General features: G+C 42.9%; 1 protein-coding gene across 1 annotated transcript in view; it reads left to right on the top strand.

Annotated features, from left to right (window-relative positions):
- The first annotated feature begins 12027 nt into the window (after positions 1-12027).
- Positions 12028-19614, top strand: part of SORBS2 (sorbin and SH3 domain containing 2) — a 240325-nt gene continuing 232738 nt past the window's right edge. Inside the window, exons 1-2 of the mRNA XM_050947268.1 lie at positions 12028-12287; positions 12567-12702. Of these exons, the coding sequence (XP_050803225.1) occupies positions 12246-12287; positions 12567-12702 (178 nt within the window). The 5' untranslated portion in view covers positions 12028-12245. The remainder of the gene's footprint in view (positions 12288-12566; positions 12703-19614) is intronic.

The following is a 19614-nucleotide window of genomic DNA, read 5'->3' as shown; positions in this document are numbered from 1 at the left end:
ACGATACAAGGAGGAAAATGAGAATCGAACTTTCAAGGCATCTGCAAGTAAAGCTAGGTGACTAGAGAAAGTCAGTTACAGAATTTTTTCGTGACAAATACCTGTCAATTTGTCTTGCAATGATCCAGTCGGAGCTGATGAGTCAATAACATCTTGGATGTGGGGTCGTCTGATCCACTTCTTTCACATAGGAGTTATTAGGGAAAATATTACCACAGCTGGTCCTGCAGTTCCTTCAGACACTCACTCTCAATAGTCAGATGCTTCCTGATAATTTCTGGCTGGCTCCTCAGTCCCCTCCACAAAATCTGAGCCAAGAGGAAACTACTACAATTTCCTGTTTGGGCTCAGGAAAACCAAATTCAAAGTTTTCTGACGAATCATGCATGGACAGAACATTCCAGTTCCAGCCCTGGCAAAGAGAGATCAGCTTGTTCAACAAGGCAGTCTAAGCAATGACACCCAAATTGAGTTATTGATGGAATCCATAAAGGGAGATTGATCATTCAGAAAAACCTTCACTTCTGCTCTTAATATGAAGAGCTGAATTAGCTGTCGTGAGGTGAAGTGCTATCTCAGTTCATTTGGAAAGTGGAGTTGGTTGTCAGAGGAATCCATGATGAGAGCAGTGTCAAAAAATCAAAAATACGTTGCATGGCCTTTAATGAAGTTCACTACTTTATAACCTCTGTAAAAACAGTATATTTCAGACATCTAGGAAGCAAGAGCTTGGGAGCACATAAACTAAGGTTGTGAGGCATTGTGTAGTGTTTTTCATCCATGCGACTGGTCTGCTATTCTTATCTGTCAATACCTTGGCACCACCCATGCAGATTGCAATCCACCACTCCCACTGGGTGTGGAAATCTTGGACTGCTTCCTGCAATGTCTTAAATAAACTAGTTTCTTGTTGTGTGCCCTAGCAAAACTGTATATAAGAGAGTGTCTGTTTTAATAAACAATTGGAAACATACCTTGCAACACTAGGCAGTATGAAGCACCAAATACATAAAAGGGGATAGAGAATAAAACGGAGAATATGTTATTGACCTTATATAAATTGATGGTATGCCCACATCTTCAATACTGCATACAGATGTGGTCTCCTCATCTAAAAAAAAAAGATATACTGGCACTAGAAAAGGTTCAGAGAAGGGCAACTAAGATGATTAGGGGTTTGGAATGGGTCCCATATGAAGAGAGATTAAAGAGGGTAGGACTTTTCAGCTTGGACAAGAGGAGACTAAGGGGGGATATGATAGAGGTATATAAAATCATGAGTGATGTGGAGAAAGTAAATAAGGTATTCACTTATTCCCATAATACAAGAGTTAGGGGCCACCAGATTAAATTAATGGGCAGCAGGTTTAAAACAAATAAAAGGAAGTTCTTCACACAGTGCATAGTCAACTTGTGGAACTCCTTACCTGAGGAGGTTGTGAAGGCTAGGACTATAACAGTGTTTAAAAGAGAACTGGATAAATTCATGGAGGTTAAGACCATTAATGGCTATTAGCCAAGATGGGTACAGAATGGTGTCCCTAGCCTCTGTTTGTCAGAGGGTGGAGATGGATGGCAGGAGAGAGATCACTTGATCATTACCTGTTAGGTTCACTCCCTCTGGGGGGCACCTGGCATTGGCCACTGTCGGTAGACAGGATACTGGGCTAGATGGACCTTTGGTCTGACCCGGTATGGCTGCCGTTATATTCTTACGTTCTTATGTTATCATTTAATTCATCAAGTTCTTGGGCATCCTCAGCCATGTCACTAATATGGTACAAAAGAGTAAAGCATAGCAAACATTTTTGGACAAAAGTTTTTTAGCAGAGAAAAGTAGATCTAGATAGACCAAAACGCTTTGTGAATTAATTTAAAATTTGTCTAATTATTTTGTTGGGGGTGGGTTAAAAAAAGTAAAATTTTAAAACATGCAATATTTCCATTTTTCAAATCAAAAAAGTAAAAGCCTCAAAAATGAAAGTGTTTCATTCAATCCAAAACAGAACTTTTACTTTTCAGTTTGCCAGAATATTTAAAAATTAGGTTTTTTTTCCAATTTTCCTGCCTGCGATCAGCCAGTGAATCAAATCAGTTGATTGCACAGCTGTACATAATGGTACTATTTGGAAAAAGGTATTCTTTAGTAGCTGTTCAGGCCCTATACTTTTTAAAACCTATGGAGCAATTTAGAGGTCTTTGGAAATTTTTCAAAAAATTTAATAACTGAATGACATAACCCGCCCCTTCCCCCTAATGTCCGTCACTAGATACGGTAATTTTGTCAAGTGTCTGTCATGCAACAGATAGTGCTGACCCCTGCCTGTGGTTTTGAATGAATTGATATAGAATTATTTATTATATACTTCTCACTGTATTTCCATGTTTTCTCTTTTCTTTCTGAGCAGCTGGAACAACTGGCCACTCATTTTTCACTGAATGACCCACCTTCCTGAATTACCCCTGAGCTCCAGTAGAGACTGAATGATACATGAAATTCAGTTGTGTAAGGCTTAGCACTACTCTTTAACCATTACATCTTAACTGTCCAGTGTCCAATTCAGTGCCAGGTTTCTTCAGGGCTTGTTCTTATTTGCACTTTTGTTTTTATATATATATAAACGTTTTGTATGAGACTTCTGTTTTATATAAGGAAATCCAGACAGATGGGCGCACATGCGGATACAGGTTCAATATTGTAATAGCTGAAGCTCCAGCAGTTTGCTGCATACTCTCATCTTTCACTGGAGTACACTAATCCACTAGCTGGGATTCTCAGATTAAAACGATATGGTGCATGTCTTTAAAGGTATATCCCGTTACAGAGCTGACATTGTTTATACATTTTTTATTACCAAAAATGTATTTATACTTTTTTCCAAATGTTTGTTTTTGTATGACATCCTATGACCCCCCTGAGCTTCCTCCATGACTCCCAAGGGTTTGCACATTATCCCAAGGGTGGCTGTCCCTATACATAAACTTGTAGTTACTATTATATTGTCACTCTTCAACTACAGGCTATAATGAGGTGGAGCATATATGGAGAGACTGGGCAGCAGCAAGGGATCTCAGAGGCATTCTGTCTGCCTTGGCTAAGAAGCGAAAAAAGGAGAGTTCCGTTCAGGAGAGAGCGCTATGGCACCCTTTTACAGGGTATAGTATGGGCTCCACCTCTCTTGCTCTGCTCTTCTCTCTTTTTTTCAGAAAGGGATAAGGGAGGTGGCCCCAGCTGTACCTTACAGTGGCCCTTTTGGAGATAGACTTGTATTGAGGATTCGAATAGCAACCAGTCTCTGTGTAGTGTGACGGACCCAGACCAGTGGGGTACAGGAGTCTGGTAGAGGGCAAGTTATACTGGTCACTGGCTGAGTACTTTTCTATTCCCTGAGTGACCAGAGCAGGGGCTGCACTAGAGTAATCAGGAACCTGCTAGAACCAATTAAGGCAGACAGGTTGATTAGATCACCTGCAGCCAATCAAGGCTAATCAGGGCACCTGGGTTTAAAAAAGGAGCTCACTCCAGTCAGGCGAGGAGGAGCCAGAGGAGAGGAAGTGCGTGTGAGGAGCTGGGAGCAAGAGGTACAAGGAGCTGAGAGTGAGAGGGTGTGCTGCTGCAGGATTAAGGAGTACAAGTGTTATCAGACACCAGGAGGATGGTCCTGTGGTGAGGATAAGGAAGGTGTTTGGAGGAGGCCATGGGGAAGTAGCTCAGGGAGTTGTAGCTGTCACGCAGCTGTTACAAGAGGCACTGTAGACAGCTGCAATCGACAGAGCCCTGGGCTGGAACCCAGAGTAGAGGGCGGGCCCGGGTTCCCTCCAAAGCTCCCAACTCCTGATCAGACACAGGAGGAGTTGATCCAGATTGTGGGGAAGATCACTGAGGTGAGCAAATCTGCCAATAAGCGCAGGACCCACCAAGGGAGAGGAGGAACTTTTCACAACTGGTGCCAGGGGTGGGACTTGGTGTGCACAGCGCAGCAGAAGAAGGAGGGTGATTTAAAAAAAAAAAAAGTAGAGGGTTTTTTTTTTTTTTTCACCACAATGGATGACTTAGTACGGGCATTGATACAAGCTACAGCCGCCCAGCAGGAGGCTACCTGTGTCCAGGCAGCTGCCCAACAGGATACAGTGCGGCTGCAGCAAGAGACTAATCGCCTGCTGATGGACCAGGCTTCTCAAGACTGGGCTATGTTGTGGGAACTGGTAAACCAGGTAAAGACCCTTACAGAGCTGAACTGCGGCCATGATGGGGCGCAGATCATATGGGCCAGCCATTGGCTGCAGAAAATGATGCGGGAGGGAGGATGATGTAGGCGCATACCTTCTGGCCTTTGAGAGGACAGCCCTATGGGAGGCCTGGCCTCGAGATCAGTGGTCTGGCGTCCTTGCCCCATTCCTGTGTGGGGAGGCCCAGAAGGCTTACTGTGATCTGCCTGCAGAGGCTGCAGCAGACTACCCCCAGCTGAAAGCAGAGATCCTGGCCAGATCTGGAGTAACGACCGCAGTGCCGGCCCAACGGTATCACGAGTGGACGTACCAGGAAAACAAAACCCCGTGGTCCCAATTGTATGACCTCATCCATCTCACATGAAAGTGGTTGCTAATGGAGTCCCGGAGCCCGGAAGAGATACTAGAGGTTCTGGTCATCAACCGATACATGAGGGGACTACTGCCAGACCTTCGTGCCTGGGTAAGCCAGAACGAATCCTCCACTTATAATGAGGTGGTTGCACTGGTAGAGAGGCGAAGGACAGCAAGGGAGCTGACCCGACCAGTTAAGGAAGTGGCACCCTGGGTTAAACTAGCAGCATTAAGCCCTGGAGCTCGGGTGACTGGGCCACCAAGAGGGACCAGGTGGAAAAAGAGAGGGTCTGAAGGCTCACCAGAGGCCACAAAGAGTTGGAGCACGGAGGGAGAAGAGGATCATGATGTTAGATTGCCCAAACCAAGACACCAGGAATGCCTAGGGCTCCATACAGATGTTATGCCTGCAGGGAGTGAGGACATATAGCTCCACCGTGTCCCAATGCTGAGGAGCCGATGCACTGTAACCTGGGGAACTGGGCAGACCCATGTTCCCTAATCCACCTTGTGGGAGTCTCACTAACCCCACATATGTACAGCAGACCAGTGAAACTAAATGGGGTAGAGACCACGGCACTGGTTGATTGGGGAGTGTTATCACACTTGTCTCGGAGAAGCTCGTCAAGTGTAGTCAGTTGCTGCGGGCTAAGTGTACAGGGATAACATGCGTCCATGGGACAGTTGGTTATTACCCCACCATCCCAGTAAAACTCGAGATTCAGGGGAACACTGCTGAGGGAGCAGCAGGTGTAGCCCCTAACTCCCATATCCGGTGCTCATAGGGAGGGACTTCCCAGAGTTTGGAAACTTACTCCCAGTAGGAGGATTGGAGGAAAAGGGGAACCCTGAAGTTAGGCATCCACAGTAGACTGTCAACCCCCAGTCTTCTCTGAAATATTCCCAGATTTATTTTTCATTCCCAGACAGGGTAGAAAGTCAAAAACGGAAAGGAGGGCAGCTAAGGCCTTGGAAACCCGAATACTGACTCAAAGCCAGTAGGTAGGTAGGCAGACCCGAGCAGCTGAAAGGGAGGCCACCCAGAAGGGAGAAGCACCCGAGTCTGACCCCCACACTAACACTTCTGAACCAGTAGAGGCAACAGAGACTGGGCCCCTAGATCTTGGGCAGATTAGCCCTGGGAGAGGAAATTTTGGATGGGACCAGGCTGAAGACCCAAGGTACGACAACATTAGGAAGGAGGTGACTGAAATAGATGGGGTCCCCGTGGAAGGGAAAACCCAGGGACCAGGATCCTACTTCATAATGAAGAAGAATCTCTTATACCAGGTTGCACTAGTACAGGGGCAGAAGGTACAGCAGATCCTAGTACCTCAAAAACACCAGAATGCTGTATTAAGTCTTGCTCATAGTCATCTTTTTGGGGGGCATTTGGGGGTAGAGAAGACCCTGGCATGAGTCCTACGACAGTTCTTCTGGCCCGGAGTACATGAAGAAGTGAGGAGGTACTGTGCGTCCTGCCCGGAGTGTCAGCTGCACAGTCCCCGTCCCCATCTGAGGGCACCTTTAGTACCCCTTCCCATCATAGAAGTCCCCTTTAAGTGAATAGCCATGGACCTAGTGGGACCCCTGGAGAAGACGGCTCGGGGCCACCAATATATACTTTGTTGTTTTGGACTATGCTACTCGCTACCCAGAAGCCGTCCCCCTGCGGAACATAGCCTCTAAAACGATAGCCAAAGAGCTGGCGGGGATCTTTGCCTGAGGAGGGCTACCAGAGGAGATATTAAGAGACCAAGGAACCCCATTTATGTCAAAGCTAATGAAGGACCTCTGTACGCTGCTCCATATACATACCCTGAGAACTTCAGTCTACCATCCGCAGACTGATGGGTTGGTAGAAAGGTTTAACCGAACCCTCAAGGCTATGATACGGAAGGTGGTAAGTCGGGACAGGAAGGATTGGGACACTTTACTACCCTATCTTATGTTCGCTATCTGAGAGGTACCTCAGGCCTCAACTGGGTTTTCCCCCTTTGAGTTATTATACGGGCATCACCCCCATGGCATACTAGATATCGCCAAAGAGATCTGGGAAAAGGAACCCAATGAGGGGAGAAATATAATAGAACATGTAATACAGATGCGAGACTGGATAGCCCGGGTCACCCTTATTGTGTGGGAACATTTGGAAAAGGCACAGGAGGCCCAGAGAACCCATTACAATCGCCAGGCAAAAGTCCAACAGTTCCAACCAGGGGATCGGGTGATGGTGTTGGTATCCACGGCAGAAAGCAAGCTTCTGGCCCAATGGCAGGGTCCCTATGAGGTGGTTGAACCCATGGGGGAAGTAACCTACAAGGTGCGGCAGCCAGGACGCCGAAAACAAGAACAGATTTATCACATCAACCTTCTGAAACCCTGGCATGCACAAGAGGCGTGCATAACTGTCCAAAAAGACCTAACCCAGGAAAACAAGCCTTCCAAACAGGTGAGAGTGTCTCCCGATTTAACACCAGACCAGAAGAATAAGGTGTCTGAGATGATCTTCCGGAACCAAGATGTGTTCTCGACAAAACCGGGTCGAACAACTGAGATATATCACCACATCGTCACGAACCCTGGGGCCAGAATAACAATGAGGCCCTATCGGGTGCTAGCGGCCAAAAGGGAGGAAATAAAAGCAGAAGTAAAAAAAAATGCTGGAGTTGGGTATCATTGAAGAATCCCACAGTCAGTGGTCCAGCCCAGTCGTGCTGGTGCCCAAACCTGATGGCACCACAAGGTTTTGCAACGACTTCCAGTGACTAAACGAGGTATCCCAGTTGGACACATACTCCATACTTTGCATAGATGAGCTAGTGGACCATCTAGGTAATGCCTGGTATTTGACTACTCTAGACTTGTCAAAGGGGTACTGGCAGATTCCCCTTGCGGAAGATGCAAAGGAAAAGACTGCGTTCTCTACACCAGAAGGTCTTTTTCAATATACTGTCCTCCCTTTTGGACTACATGGGGCTCCAGCTACTTTCCAGCTCCTCATGGGCAAGGTATTACGCTTGCATAACAGTTATGCTGCTGCCTACTTGGACGATGTGGTCATTCATACCCCAGACTGGGAAACCCACCTAGAGAAGGTGGAGGCAGTCCTTGATATCTTCAGGTGAGCTGGCCTTACAGCAAACCCTGCCAAGTGCGCTGTAGGGTTTACAGAGGCCAGATATCTTGGCTACATTGTGGGAAAAGGTCTGGTAAAACCCCAAGTGAACAAGTTGGAAGCCATCCAAAATTGGCCCTGACCACATCGCAAGAAACAAGTCCGGGCATTCCTAGGTGTAGTGGGGTATTACCGACGATTTATCCCCTACTTTGCCACAAGGGCAAGCCCCCTGACAGACCTAGTTAAAGCCCATGGACCTGATCTGATGAGCATTCACAGACCTATGAACTGCTCTGTGCAGTAACCCTGTACTGATAGCCCCTGATTTCACCAAGGAATTTATCCTGCAGACAGATGCATCAGAAGTAGGTTTGGGGGCCATTCTGTCACAGATGGTCGGGGAGGAGGAACACCTAATTCTCTACCTCAGTAGGAAACTCCTTCCGAGGGAACAAAAATATGCAGTAGTGGAGAGAGAGTGCCTCGCCGTAAAATGGGCCATGGAAGCATTGCGCTACTACTTGCTCTGGCGCAGATTTGTCCTCATGACCGACCATGCCCTTCTTTAATGGATGCAGTGGAACAAGGAGAAGAACACACGGGTGACTAGATGGTTCTTATCCCTCCAACCTTTCCAGTTCCGTGTGCAACACAGAGCAGGGCATGGCATGGCAATGCCGATGGCTTGTCATGTGTGCACTGTCTGGCTTCCCAAGCTGCCCAACCCCTTGGTGTTGAGCAGGGGGGAGGGATATGTGACAGAACCAGACCAGTGCGGTACAGGAGTCTGGTAGAGGGCGAATATACTGGTCACTGGCTGAGTAGTTTTCTGTTCCCTGAGTGACCAGAGCAGGGGCTGCACTAGAGTAATCAAGAACCTGCTAGAAGCAATTAAGGCAGACAAGCTGATTAGATTACCTGCAGCCAATCAAGGCAGGCTAATCAGGGCACCTGGGTTTAAAAAGGAGCTCACTCCAGTCAGGCGAAGAGGAGCCAGAGGAGAGGTAGTGCGTGTGAGGAGCTGGGAGCAAGAGGCACAAGGAGCTGAGAGTGAGAGGGTGCGCTGCTGGAGGACTAAGGAGTACAAGCGTTACCAGACACCAGGAGGATGGTCTTGTGGTGAGGATAAAGAAGGTGTTTGGAGGAGGCCATGGGGAAGTAGCCCAGGGAGTTGTAGCTGTCATGCAGCTGTTACAAGAGGTACTATAGACAGCTGCAGTCGACAGAGCCCTGGGCTGGAACCCAGCGTAGAGGGCTGGTCTGGGTTCCTCCTAAAGCTCCCAACTCCTGATCAGACACAGGAGGAGTTGATCCAGACTGTAGGGAAGATCACTGAGGTGAGCAAATCTGCCAATAAGCGCAGGACCCACCAAGAGAGAGGAGGAACTTTGTCACAGTAGGAGAAAGCTCCTTGCACATCATCTTCTACTCTTGCAAATAAGCTCCTGGGTCTAGTTCTGGTCCCATTGGAATCACTGGAATTTTTTGCCATTGTCATTAAAGGGAGCAAGGTTGGGCCCTCTCTCTGGGTCTTTAATGAGAATTTATTTGGCTCACTGTCGTCAGAGTAGCACAAAGGCAGAGAACTGGGGAGGGGATCTGACCCAGTGTTTGATTGTTTTGAGGTTTTTTTTAAACTCTTTTCTGTAATAATTCATACAGCAAAGTGAGGCTGTCACATATAGAATAATTATGTTAAAAATAGCACTCCAAGGGTGATCATAAAGCTGTGTAGAAGTAACATTCACAACAATAATAATGATGATTATAATAATAATAATTTACACCCAGTTATACTGTGCTTAAGTTATGGGATCTGAACAACTTTCAAAATGGTCTGGGAAATTTTCCAAAGGAGGAACAATTCTCCAGCCATTGCATACAGACAATTCCCATTGATTTGTCCCGGAATTGATCATTTGCAGTGGCTAGAGAAGTAAGCCTAGGAAACTGTTTCAGGTGAGTTCCTACAATTATTATATGTTTCCCTCAATAACTGTCCCAAACTCCCATTATCACTAATAGAAAGTATGCAGATATTTTGAAGAGACAATTTTCTCTCGTGGTGACCCAATGTTACAGTTTTAATCTATCCAGATTCTTAATGTGTAAATTTAAGATACTGGAATAGCTTGTCAAACTTTCTCCAACACTATCCAAACATGGAATTGCATGAAGCCTTGAACAGGATGTCTACATGTCTATGCTCAACATGTATTTTTATTATTTTTTGTTAGTTTTCATTTTTTTGTACTGATTTCAATAAAATCATAATGGTCCAGAAAGCCATTATACAAATGAGTTTGTGTTGGAGTTGCTAGTGTTACTGAAAAGGCAAATAGTGCAAATAATATTGTCTGAAAAGTGTAATGCAAAGTCTTTCAATGATGACAAGGATCTGGTTATGATTTTTTTTCCTTCTGCGTCTGTGATTTTTGTCTGTTTTCCTAACAAACATAAGGATGATCAGATCTGGCTTGGAGAGGGCCAGATGATATGTACATTTTTAGTAATATTTACAGAGTGTAACACATTTCTAACTAACCATCATCTGATAAGATTTATATCCAGTAGCTGAAATAAATGATTAACATATACCAAAGCAGTACTACTGAGCAGGGATAATAAAATGCTATAAAAGATAACAGGTATGTTATGATTGACACAAAATAAATTGCAAAGAACATATAATAAACAGTTTAAGGTGCCAAGATAGGATATGTGCTGATGGCAAATCAGGGAGCTGAATGTAGTGAATGGCTGTCTTCTGAGAAAAATTGTTTCACGAAAGATATATAGCACTGCAGTAGCAGACATTAGAGAATCTTACTTCAGTAATAATTGGACATTAAGACATAGCTTCAATGTTGTATGTGTCTAATTTTTTGGGAATACATGTGAGATCAGGATTTCATCTGTATGTATCCATACTTGGTGGTTTGACCTCTTAACTACCATAGGAATGTATTATTGAGTATGTGATGGCTAGACAAGTGACACATTAGTGGCCCAGTGCAATTGTTTTATGTGTTTACAGTCTAGATTGTCTGTTCCAACTGACATGCCCTTAATGGATCACAAGTTTGTATCTGTTCCAGCATTCAGAGAGTTAATCCAGTTTAAAAAAGAAATGTAAAAAGCAAGAACTGGGAGTTCTTAAATCTTAGTCTGTACAGTGATACCAGTGTATAGTATAATAGAGCTGAACTCTTCTGTACTTCTATGGATGAATGTTTGTGGTAAGATAGTGGTCCTAGATTGATTTGGCTGACATTCAAACAGTTGAGAAGGTGATTGGGCATCTCCTTTTTGTAATATTTCCTTCATTCTAATTGTGTGTGTGTCAATAGGAACTGACAACTTGGAATGAAGCAATAATAATGCTTAACTTAGCAGTCAAATATTTAGTGGTTATGTTGTTAACAATTGTTCTTAATGGGGCACTACAATGGTAAGGATAAATTTTGTGAGAATCCTTCCCCTTACATAGAAGAACAGGTTCTTTTTCATTTTCAAACTTTGACAACTTCATCACTGTGATTGCTCCTGCATTATGGTCTGTGAGCATGTTGTTTTTTAATTGGACATTTGCTCATTCATATTTTTGTTTAAATTGCCAATATAAAAATTGCTTAACCACATTGGTGCTTTACTGGATTGCTATATTTTTGTCTGATATCCTGATTCAGGCATCAGGGAATACATTCCTCAAATACCAGCCACTCTCATGCCATACATCAAGAAGTCAGAAGCTGAAGGTGTCCAATGATTGAGCTCATAAAACCTATCCAAATGAACATACCAGTTAAGTAAAAATCTGAGCTAGATTTAAAGATATAATAAAGCATTTTATAATCTATCCCAGCATGGACTTGTTTTGGATTCAGGTTAGAAAGTAACTTCAGATCACTATTTTTTTTCCTTTTGACAGAAATAACAGCCTTGTGAAGGGCAGTCCATAGTGATGTGGTGGAATGTGAGAAGTTGTCTTGGTGACGCACAGTTATCTGCTTGTCACAGTTGGTAGGAAAAGATTTATAGAGGACATCCTGAAAAGCTGCTTCACATGACGGAATAAGCTATTTCAGTTCACTATTGTTATCTGTAAGCCCCAAAGAAACTGGCTTTCATGCACCCTAAGAGCATGAGCGTGAAGCTAAGTTTTTCTGTGATCAGTAGCCCAACCTGAGTAAATGCTTTGTTTTCCTTGTCATTTTTTTCAGTAGGTGGCGACAGGTATGTGGGTAACTCCATGTCACTGAATGGTCCCTGGTCCTTACTAAGATGAGCTACAGTCTCAGGCCGCAGTCCGAAATATTCAGATATTCAAAAAATAGCACACTTGAACTGAAAATTTAGATGCAAACTAAAAATAAACTGCTGGGAGACTGGATTGCCATCAGACACTGACATCACCTAGATCAAAAAAACTTGAATACAAAATGAGCAAATGAGAAAGCGCTTCCAGCTCAGAGAGAAACCCTTTTTGTGGAGTTGGCACAGCATCTTCAGTGGTGATTAAACTTGAAACTACTTTTCCATGCTAAAAGAAAATATAGTGGTTCATTTCCTGAGCCCAGAGGTAATATAGCCTTAAAGGCCACAGATGTGTGTTTTACATTATTTTTCTGCATCAATATTACTTGTTCCTTCTGTTTCTTTAAATGAAAATTTGGACAATGCACAAAGTTGTTGTTGTGGGTTTCCTGATTTTTATGTGTGTGAATGTTTTGCATTTTCATCCTGATTGTAGGCAAACCCGTCCGCTGCTGAAAATAGCTCAAATGCTCCTAGAACAGTAGTACCAGCCAGCAGCTGAGATTCATTTACTCTTATCCCCTTCCCTCTTTCTCCCCTACAGATTCCTGGATTTGACTTAAACTTAAACCTTTGGAGTGCAAACCTTCAAAAAAGGCTAAATAAACAAGATCTGCATGTGCAAGGGCAGAAGCACTTACTTCCTCTGCACTTGAGGAACAGCCAAGCTGGTCTGTCTGGTAAGTCATATATATATTTTTTTGTTTAACATATGTTTTATGTTTTCTTACTGCACTCATGACTGACCTTCTTGATGATCTAGCTAATGTTCAGAGAGAACCTGCCACTTATTATTAGTTTTTCTCAGCTATATGTTCTATTTCTGTGTATAAGTGCAAACCCAGTTATGTTATGCAGAAGCAAGAGTCTAGGTCCTGCTTTACTGTGCCTTTTTTGAGGCTCTCTGAAATATTCCTCTAAAGTTATATGCACTACATTTTAGAAGGGGCTGGATTTTAAATTAATTTTAATAGTTTAGCTCTCAGGTTGTTGTATCCAAATAACAAGAGAAGATCTAAAGCAAAGCCTCAGATCACTGTATTTTTATTCTTCCTGCTTTTAGTATTTGAAAGTTAGTAGAATACAACCAATTATCTAAGTAAAGAGAGTTTCTCAATTATAGCACATAAATCCTTAGTGTTTAAAAACCATCTTTCACATTGATTGGCTAGTTTGCTTGCTTGTTGCATGTGGCACAGAGACAATAGATAATCTAAAATGTTGTTGACATGTTCAGTGTAAGATTTAATTTTTCTTTCCCTGATGTTAATGTATGCACTAGTTAATCTGTGGTGTTGGCACGTTTTACCAGCAGGCTTCTTTAACCTACTCATAAAATATGCCCTTTACTCCATTATAAGGATATTTGATGTGGCTTATAGTTTCCAAAGTACTTTGATCTGTATACTTCCAACATACCACTTATTTTGATTATGGAGTGTTAACGTATCTTTGGGAGGGAAAATGTTTTCCTATGGTGATATGACAACACCTCCTGAATAAAAACTTTGGTTTGTCGACAACATTCCTGTATTCTTCTTTACTATGACCAAATGAAGAAAATGTCTAAAAAAGCAAAACCAATTCTTCCATTTCTGAAATCTATCATTTTTCGAGCTTTGATGATCAGCTTCCTGCTACATGCTATAACTTCTCTAAGCATGAAGCTAGCATTAAATGATAGCTTACACAGACATAGTCCATCAGCTCACATACACTGTGGACTACTGGCTTACCACAATTACTATGTTTTTGTGTACTGTATGCCTCAGTTCAGCATAATTGGTTTTTCAAACTTTGCCATAGAAAAATCCTGGAATTAGAGTTCACATTAAAAAAAAAAGTTTATTGAAACACTGGGCCATATGTCAAAGCAAATCTACATTTAAAAATACAGTAGTGTTCTGTATTAAACTTTTCATGAGGGGAAAGCTGTCGGGGTCAATTCTCTTATTGAAAAGCTGAGACTGGGCTTCCTAACTCATTTAATTTTACAGGGGGGCTTTTCAGTTTACTTTGTACAAGAAAAATTCATATCAAGTTTTTTAAAGCGTGTATATAGTTTTTACCAAAATATATATTATACAATAAAGACTTGTATAAAATTTAACATCTTGGGTGTCTTGTGATATTTGTTCAGAAATGCAGGTCTAGGTCAGAGCCCTATGCTAGTGTTTCCCACTGCTATGGGCCACCTGGATCCCATTTCTGGACTCTTGCTCCCCCAGGCCACCACATGTTGATAATTCTGGGCAGGTAGCAACCTCAGAGCTGTGTGGGATTTGCATCACTCAGCAGACACACCTCTGGCTGATTGACTCTTCTTCACCTAATAAGGGCATTCAGACAGCTAGTGAGGTGATGCATAATCATCCAGTGACCTGGTTATTTTGTCCATTTAATTTTATGACTAAACCACCTTGTCAACTGACATTCCAGTATCTAACCAAAAGGAATCAACTGGCCTGTGCCTCTCCGCAACCATCTGTCCTCCTTTGTGCCTCAGTGCTGGGCCACCCTAGCCACCTTCTTCCACCCATGTCTCAGACTGCCTCTTCTCCTCATCTAGAGCTCTTCTCTCCTACCTGCTCGTCTTCCTGAACAGTGATCCTGTTGTCTTCTGATCCCTCACCGATCTGGCCCCACTTCCTCTTCCCCCAGCTTGAGCACTCTTTCCTCACTGATGTACCCAGCTTTTCCACTGTTCAGCAATGACTGCTTGTCTTCTCTGCTAATATTTGTTAGGTAGGGTGAATCACCTGTAGCCCATTTGTGGATGTCCATTATGAAGGGTCTCTGAAAGGAATACTGTTTAGACAGAAGGTTGGCTGCTGCAATGTGGTCCCTGGTGAAGTGGGCACATGTTGGAGGAAATGTGTGATTCTCAGCAGTCCAACAGAGCCTCTTGGAGGAAAAAAATACAGCAAAACTGTATTATTTGCAAAACTTTCCAAATATTATTGTTTATCAGAATAATATTTGAGTTATGTAAAGTAATGGTGAAGGAATATCTATAACTGGGAATTTTCCACTTTTTTTCCATTTTAAAATGATGAAACATTTCATTAAAAAAATTATAGTCAAATAAAATTGCTCTGGAACTGAGACCAAATAATGCTAAATTTCAAGTTAGCATTCATTTTTATGATCAAGTAATAAGCTCCTGCAATGAGGAGTTGGTATGTGAAATGCTGACACAACCTGAATTGTAGTGGTGTGAATGTGGCACTATATAAATAAATCAGCTGAATGAAGGAAGTCTCAGGAGAGCAGAGGAATGTCTTTCTTTGCTTAAATATACCTCTGCATTCATGAAGAACACACAGTAACGTTTTGTGCAGATTTCTCCCTTTGACAGTGTGTCTTTGTTCACTCTCCAAAGGTTATGTCAAATATGTCAGTGAAAAAATAATAAACTTCCTGGTTTGCATTTTTTATTTTACTTAACTGATATGCTCCAAGGGAGCCTTGTAAGTCCTGAATAGCCTAGCACTGTTACTTGTAATGCAGTGTGTTTGGAGAGTAAAGGGTCACTCAGAGCAGTCAGTGTTTGGTTAAATAAACAAATAGGACCTGTCACTGCTGTCTGTATAAATTCAAACAGGGAAGTATGTGTAAACGTTTGGTAATGGAACCTACATCTGATCAAATAGGACATCTCAGAATTTCCTTGATTTGGTCCCAATGTGCAGGTCTATTTTCCAAATACAGTGATTGCTTTCAGGGTGTGTTGCTTCAAGAAACAATTAAGGTTCTATCCCGATAGCTAGGATTACTTGTATAGTAAGAATTTTTCATACTGATAAAGAATTTGAATTCAACATCTGTTCTGCCATCAGTGAGCTTGGGTAGCTCCCATGGAGATTACTGTGAGTTACACACACTTATCAATAGCAGAGATTAGTGGGTATTTGTTCTAACTGAATGTTGTTTAAAACTGTGTGACCATGCTGAAAAACCGAAAATAAAGTGTTCAAAAATGGTAGAACAAAGTATGCAGGATGGCTGAAATTCATCCATTGTGTGGAGGGCAGCACACTACCCTTTTTATTACTTAAGGATCAGAGGGGAGATGCGCCAGGGTCAACTGGCTGAGCACGTCTGCCTACTTACTGCAAGCCACAAAAGTAGTCTCCACACTGGGCCTACAAAGATCAGCACAGAAGGTTGAGGGTAACAAGTGGATAGTTCTGGGGCAAGCCTGGGGTAATGGTTCAACATTGACATAGATCAATTTGCCTTAATACCCAAGACAACTTCTGGAGAGGGATGAGGCTGCTGTTGCACCCTAGTAGTTGAGTAGGGATAGCAGCTGCAGAGAGCTAGCAGCCGTGCACTGGTGGCACTTCTCTTACGTAGAGCTGGAACACACAGGTTTTATGTAGGTGGAATATATTTCATCTTACGTGATTTGTAAACTTGATTCTCCTTTCACATCACAGTGTAAGTGAGAACAGAATCATGCTCACTATTCTTTATTTCTATTCACTCGTGTTATGGAAAAGTCCAGTACTGAATGAAGACCAGATAGAGCTGTGCTATTTGACTTCAACAGCTGGGCAGCTATTTGTCATCTAATAAAGTCACATATTCACAAATTATGTCCTAATGTAGTATCATCTTGTTTACTTTGTCTAGTTGCACTGTTGCAACTCATCATCATTATGTAGAGCTGTAATATTGTGACATGATGGCATATTATGTAAGAACTTCATCTTTTCTCCCTTCATGCTGGTTGCTGGGAAAGGGGCTCCCCTTTTTCTCATTCCCCATTATTGCCCCATGGGAGAAAGGACATTTCCTCTCCCTCATCTTCCCTTGGCTTGGGAAACACCCTTACCTCTAGAGGGACTCCAGTCACTTAAGAGCCAACAGAGTGCCATTGAGACAGAGGGTCTTGGAGAAAGACATGTAAGAGCCCTGATGAGCCTCCTGCAGTTTGTGGGGTGTGATGGTGACTGATGCCTAATCAATGTTTGTAAAAGGAAGTGATCAGAAATTCAAAAAATGTTTGACAAACATAATAATTGGAAATAGGTGTATCAGATAACGTGAAACATAAGCTGACCTAAACCTTCAGCCACAATTCTAATGGCACCCAAACAGGATCTTTTTTATGTTCAATAGTTTGGATATATGTGAAGATCTTTGTTTTTTATTTGTTTTCTTATTTTTGTTTTCACAAACCTTTGTACTTCCAGGTTCCAGTTAGAACCGGAAGCAGAGGTGCCAGCCTTTGGAACTTCAGACTTTCAAACTTAGCCTGTTACTAGTAATTATGCAAACTTGGCCAAAAAATTAACTAGGGCTGGACAAATGTTTCTGTTGGAAATCTGTGCCCACCTGAATAAGCCTTGTCAGATCCTGCCAAACATTTAACATGACAGTGCAGGTTTGGGGAGCCTTGGAATCAGGTGGCAGAACTACTTGTTTCAAGCTATTCATTTATTGGGGGTTTGGCTTTTGTTTTGTGAATTATCTGGGAATCCATCATAACTTTAACAAACTTGATTTTTATTCATAATTGTTCTAACAAAACTTTAAAGAATATATTTGTCTATTGGATTGTCACAAACTAGTGAATGTTTAAGTACACTCAATATTTTGAATTTGATATGCTTGACTGGTCAGCTAAGTCACACAATGTAGTTCTTTGAACGGTTGCAGGTATGTATTCTGCTCAGGTGTGCATGTGCCTCGCACACAGCAGCCGGAGAATTTTGCCTAGCAGAACCTTTAGTGTTGGTGCTTGCTCCCTGTGGTTCTAGACTTTTCTGTGGCTACATAAGGGCAGCATTGCCCCAACTCTCCTCAGTTCCTTCTCACCATCCTCAGCAGGAGTCAGGGCATTCTGTCTCTGTCTCCTCGGTTTGGGGACAGGCTCTCACTTTTACTGTGCTGGGGGTACAGTCACCACAGACAAATGGATCCTAGGCACCATGAGATCAGGTTATGGCACACAGTTCCTGTGCATCCTCTTCCCTACCCTGTCCTTCTTCAGGGACCCCTTTTAACAAGACACTGATTCTTCAGCAGGTCCAAACTCTGCTTGTGCTTGGAGCTACAGAGGAGGTTCCCCTACAGCATGGGAAAAGTGATTCTGTTCTGGGTATTTCCTGGTCCCCAAATCTAAAGGTTTATCCTCTGTCTCCACAATCTTCATAGATAATTCAGATACATGAGATTCCATATGATCACCCTAGCAACTATCCTTCCCATGTTGAATCCAGTGACTGGTTTGCTGCCCTAGACCTTCAGGATGCTTATTTCCACATGGCTATCTTCCAAGCCACAGGAGTTTTCTGAGATTTGTTGTGGCAGATCAGCACTATGAGTTCACTGTGCTCCCCTTCAGTCTGTCCTTAGTACCTTGTGTTTTTACAAAATGCCTAGCTTACCTCAGAAAAAGAGGTATTCATGATTCCTATGGATGATTGTTTAGTGAGAAGTGAGACATCTCCCATGTCCAATTCACACCATCTCTTTTATCATCTGGGTCCTATATTGAACAGAGAAAAGTAGAAATTAACACCAACTCAAGAAATCAAATTCATTGGGGCCCTACTACTTTACCAGTTTAAGAGTGTTTCTGCTGAACTAATGATTTCAAACACTTCAGCACATATTTCTGGCACTACAATCTCAACCTTCAACTACAGTCTGAGTACACCTAAAACTACTAGGTGATATGGCTGCGTGCACTTATGTTGTCCAGCATGCAAGGCTACACCTTTGCCCTCTTCAAGTATGGCTGAAGTTTGTCTATCACCTGAGTTGTCATTTGCTTTACTGTCTTGTCTGAGTGCCTATGGAGATCCTGGACTCCTTTTAGTGTTGGAGAGTTGAGAGCAACGTATGCCAGGGTCTTCGCTCTACACATTCACACCAATCAGGACTGTTGTCACTGACGTCTCCTCAATCACACATCTAGGGGTTTGTAGTAAGAACAAGAAGCTTTCCTCCATATCAATGTCTGGGAGTTCTAAGCCATTTACAATGCCCGCTGAGCCTTTTTGGAATAACATGGGGGCAGGGTGGTTCATATATGTTCATAATGTATTATGTGAACAAGCAGCAAGGAGCCTGCTCCAACCAGCCATGTCAGGAGGCAACAAAGTTGTGCAGTTCTGTAGCAAGAAGAGCATCACCTCCCACAGCCACTCACTTAACTGGGGTCTGGTTCCAATGGACAGATCATTTCATCAGGAATTTCTTCCAGAATCATGAGTGGTCTTTGGAGTCCAGTGTGCTCAGGTACATCTTCGCTGAATGGGGCATTTTAACTGTTGATCACTTTGTAATGAGAGAGAATAAGTGTTATCAAGTTTGCTTTTGAGCGGGTCTCAGTTCAGGCTCCTTAACTAACTCTTTCCACCTCAGTTGGAGATCAACTCTGATGTACGCCTTCCCTCCAATCCCAGTCATCCCACAGCTCATTCTCAAGATGAGGTTAGATCATATCAAACTGATTCTCATTGCTACAGTTTGGCTAAGGCAATGTCTGTTCTCTCTGACCTTCTAAGTCTGTCAGTTTGACCCCCCCATATCACTTTTCCTCTTCAGTCCAACCTACTAACTCAGCATCATGGTGA

Source organism: Gopherus flavomarginatus, chromosome 3 (assembly GCF_025201925.1).
Source record: "Gopherus flavomarginatus isolate rGopFla2 chromosome 3, rGopFla2.mat.asm, whole genome shotgun sequence".
In the NCBI taxonomy this organism is placed as follows: domain Eukaryota; kingdom Metazoa; phylum Chordata; order Testudines; family Testudinidae; genus Gopherus; species Gopherus flavomarginatus.
Note: the sequence above shows the minus strand (reverse complement) of the source record. Positions and strands in the feature narration are given on the sequence as shown.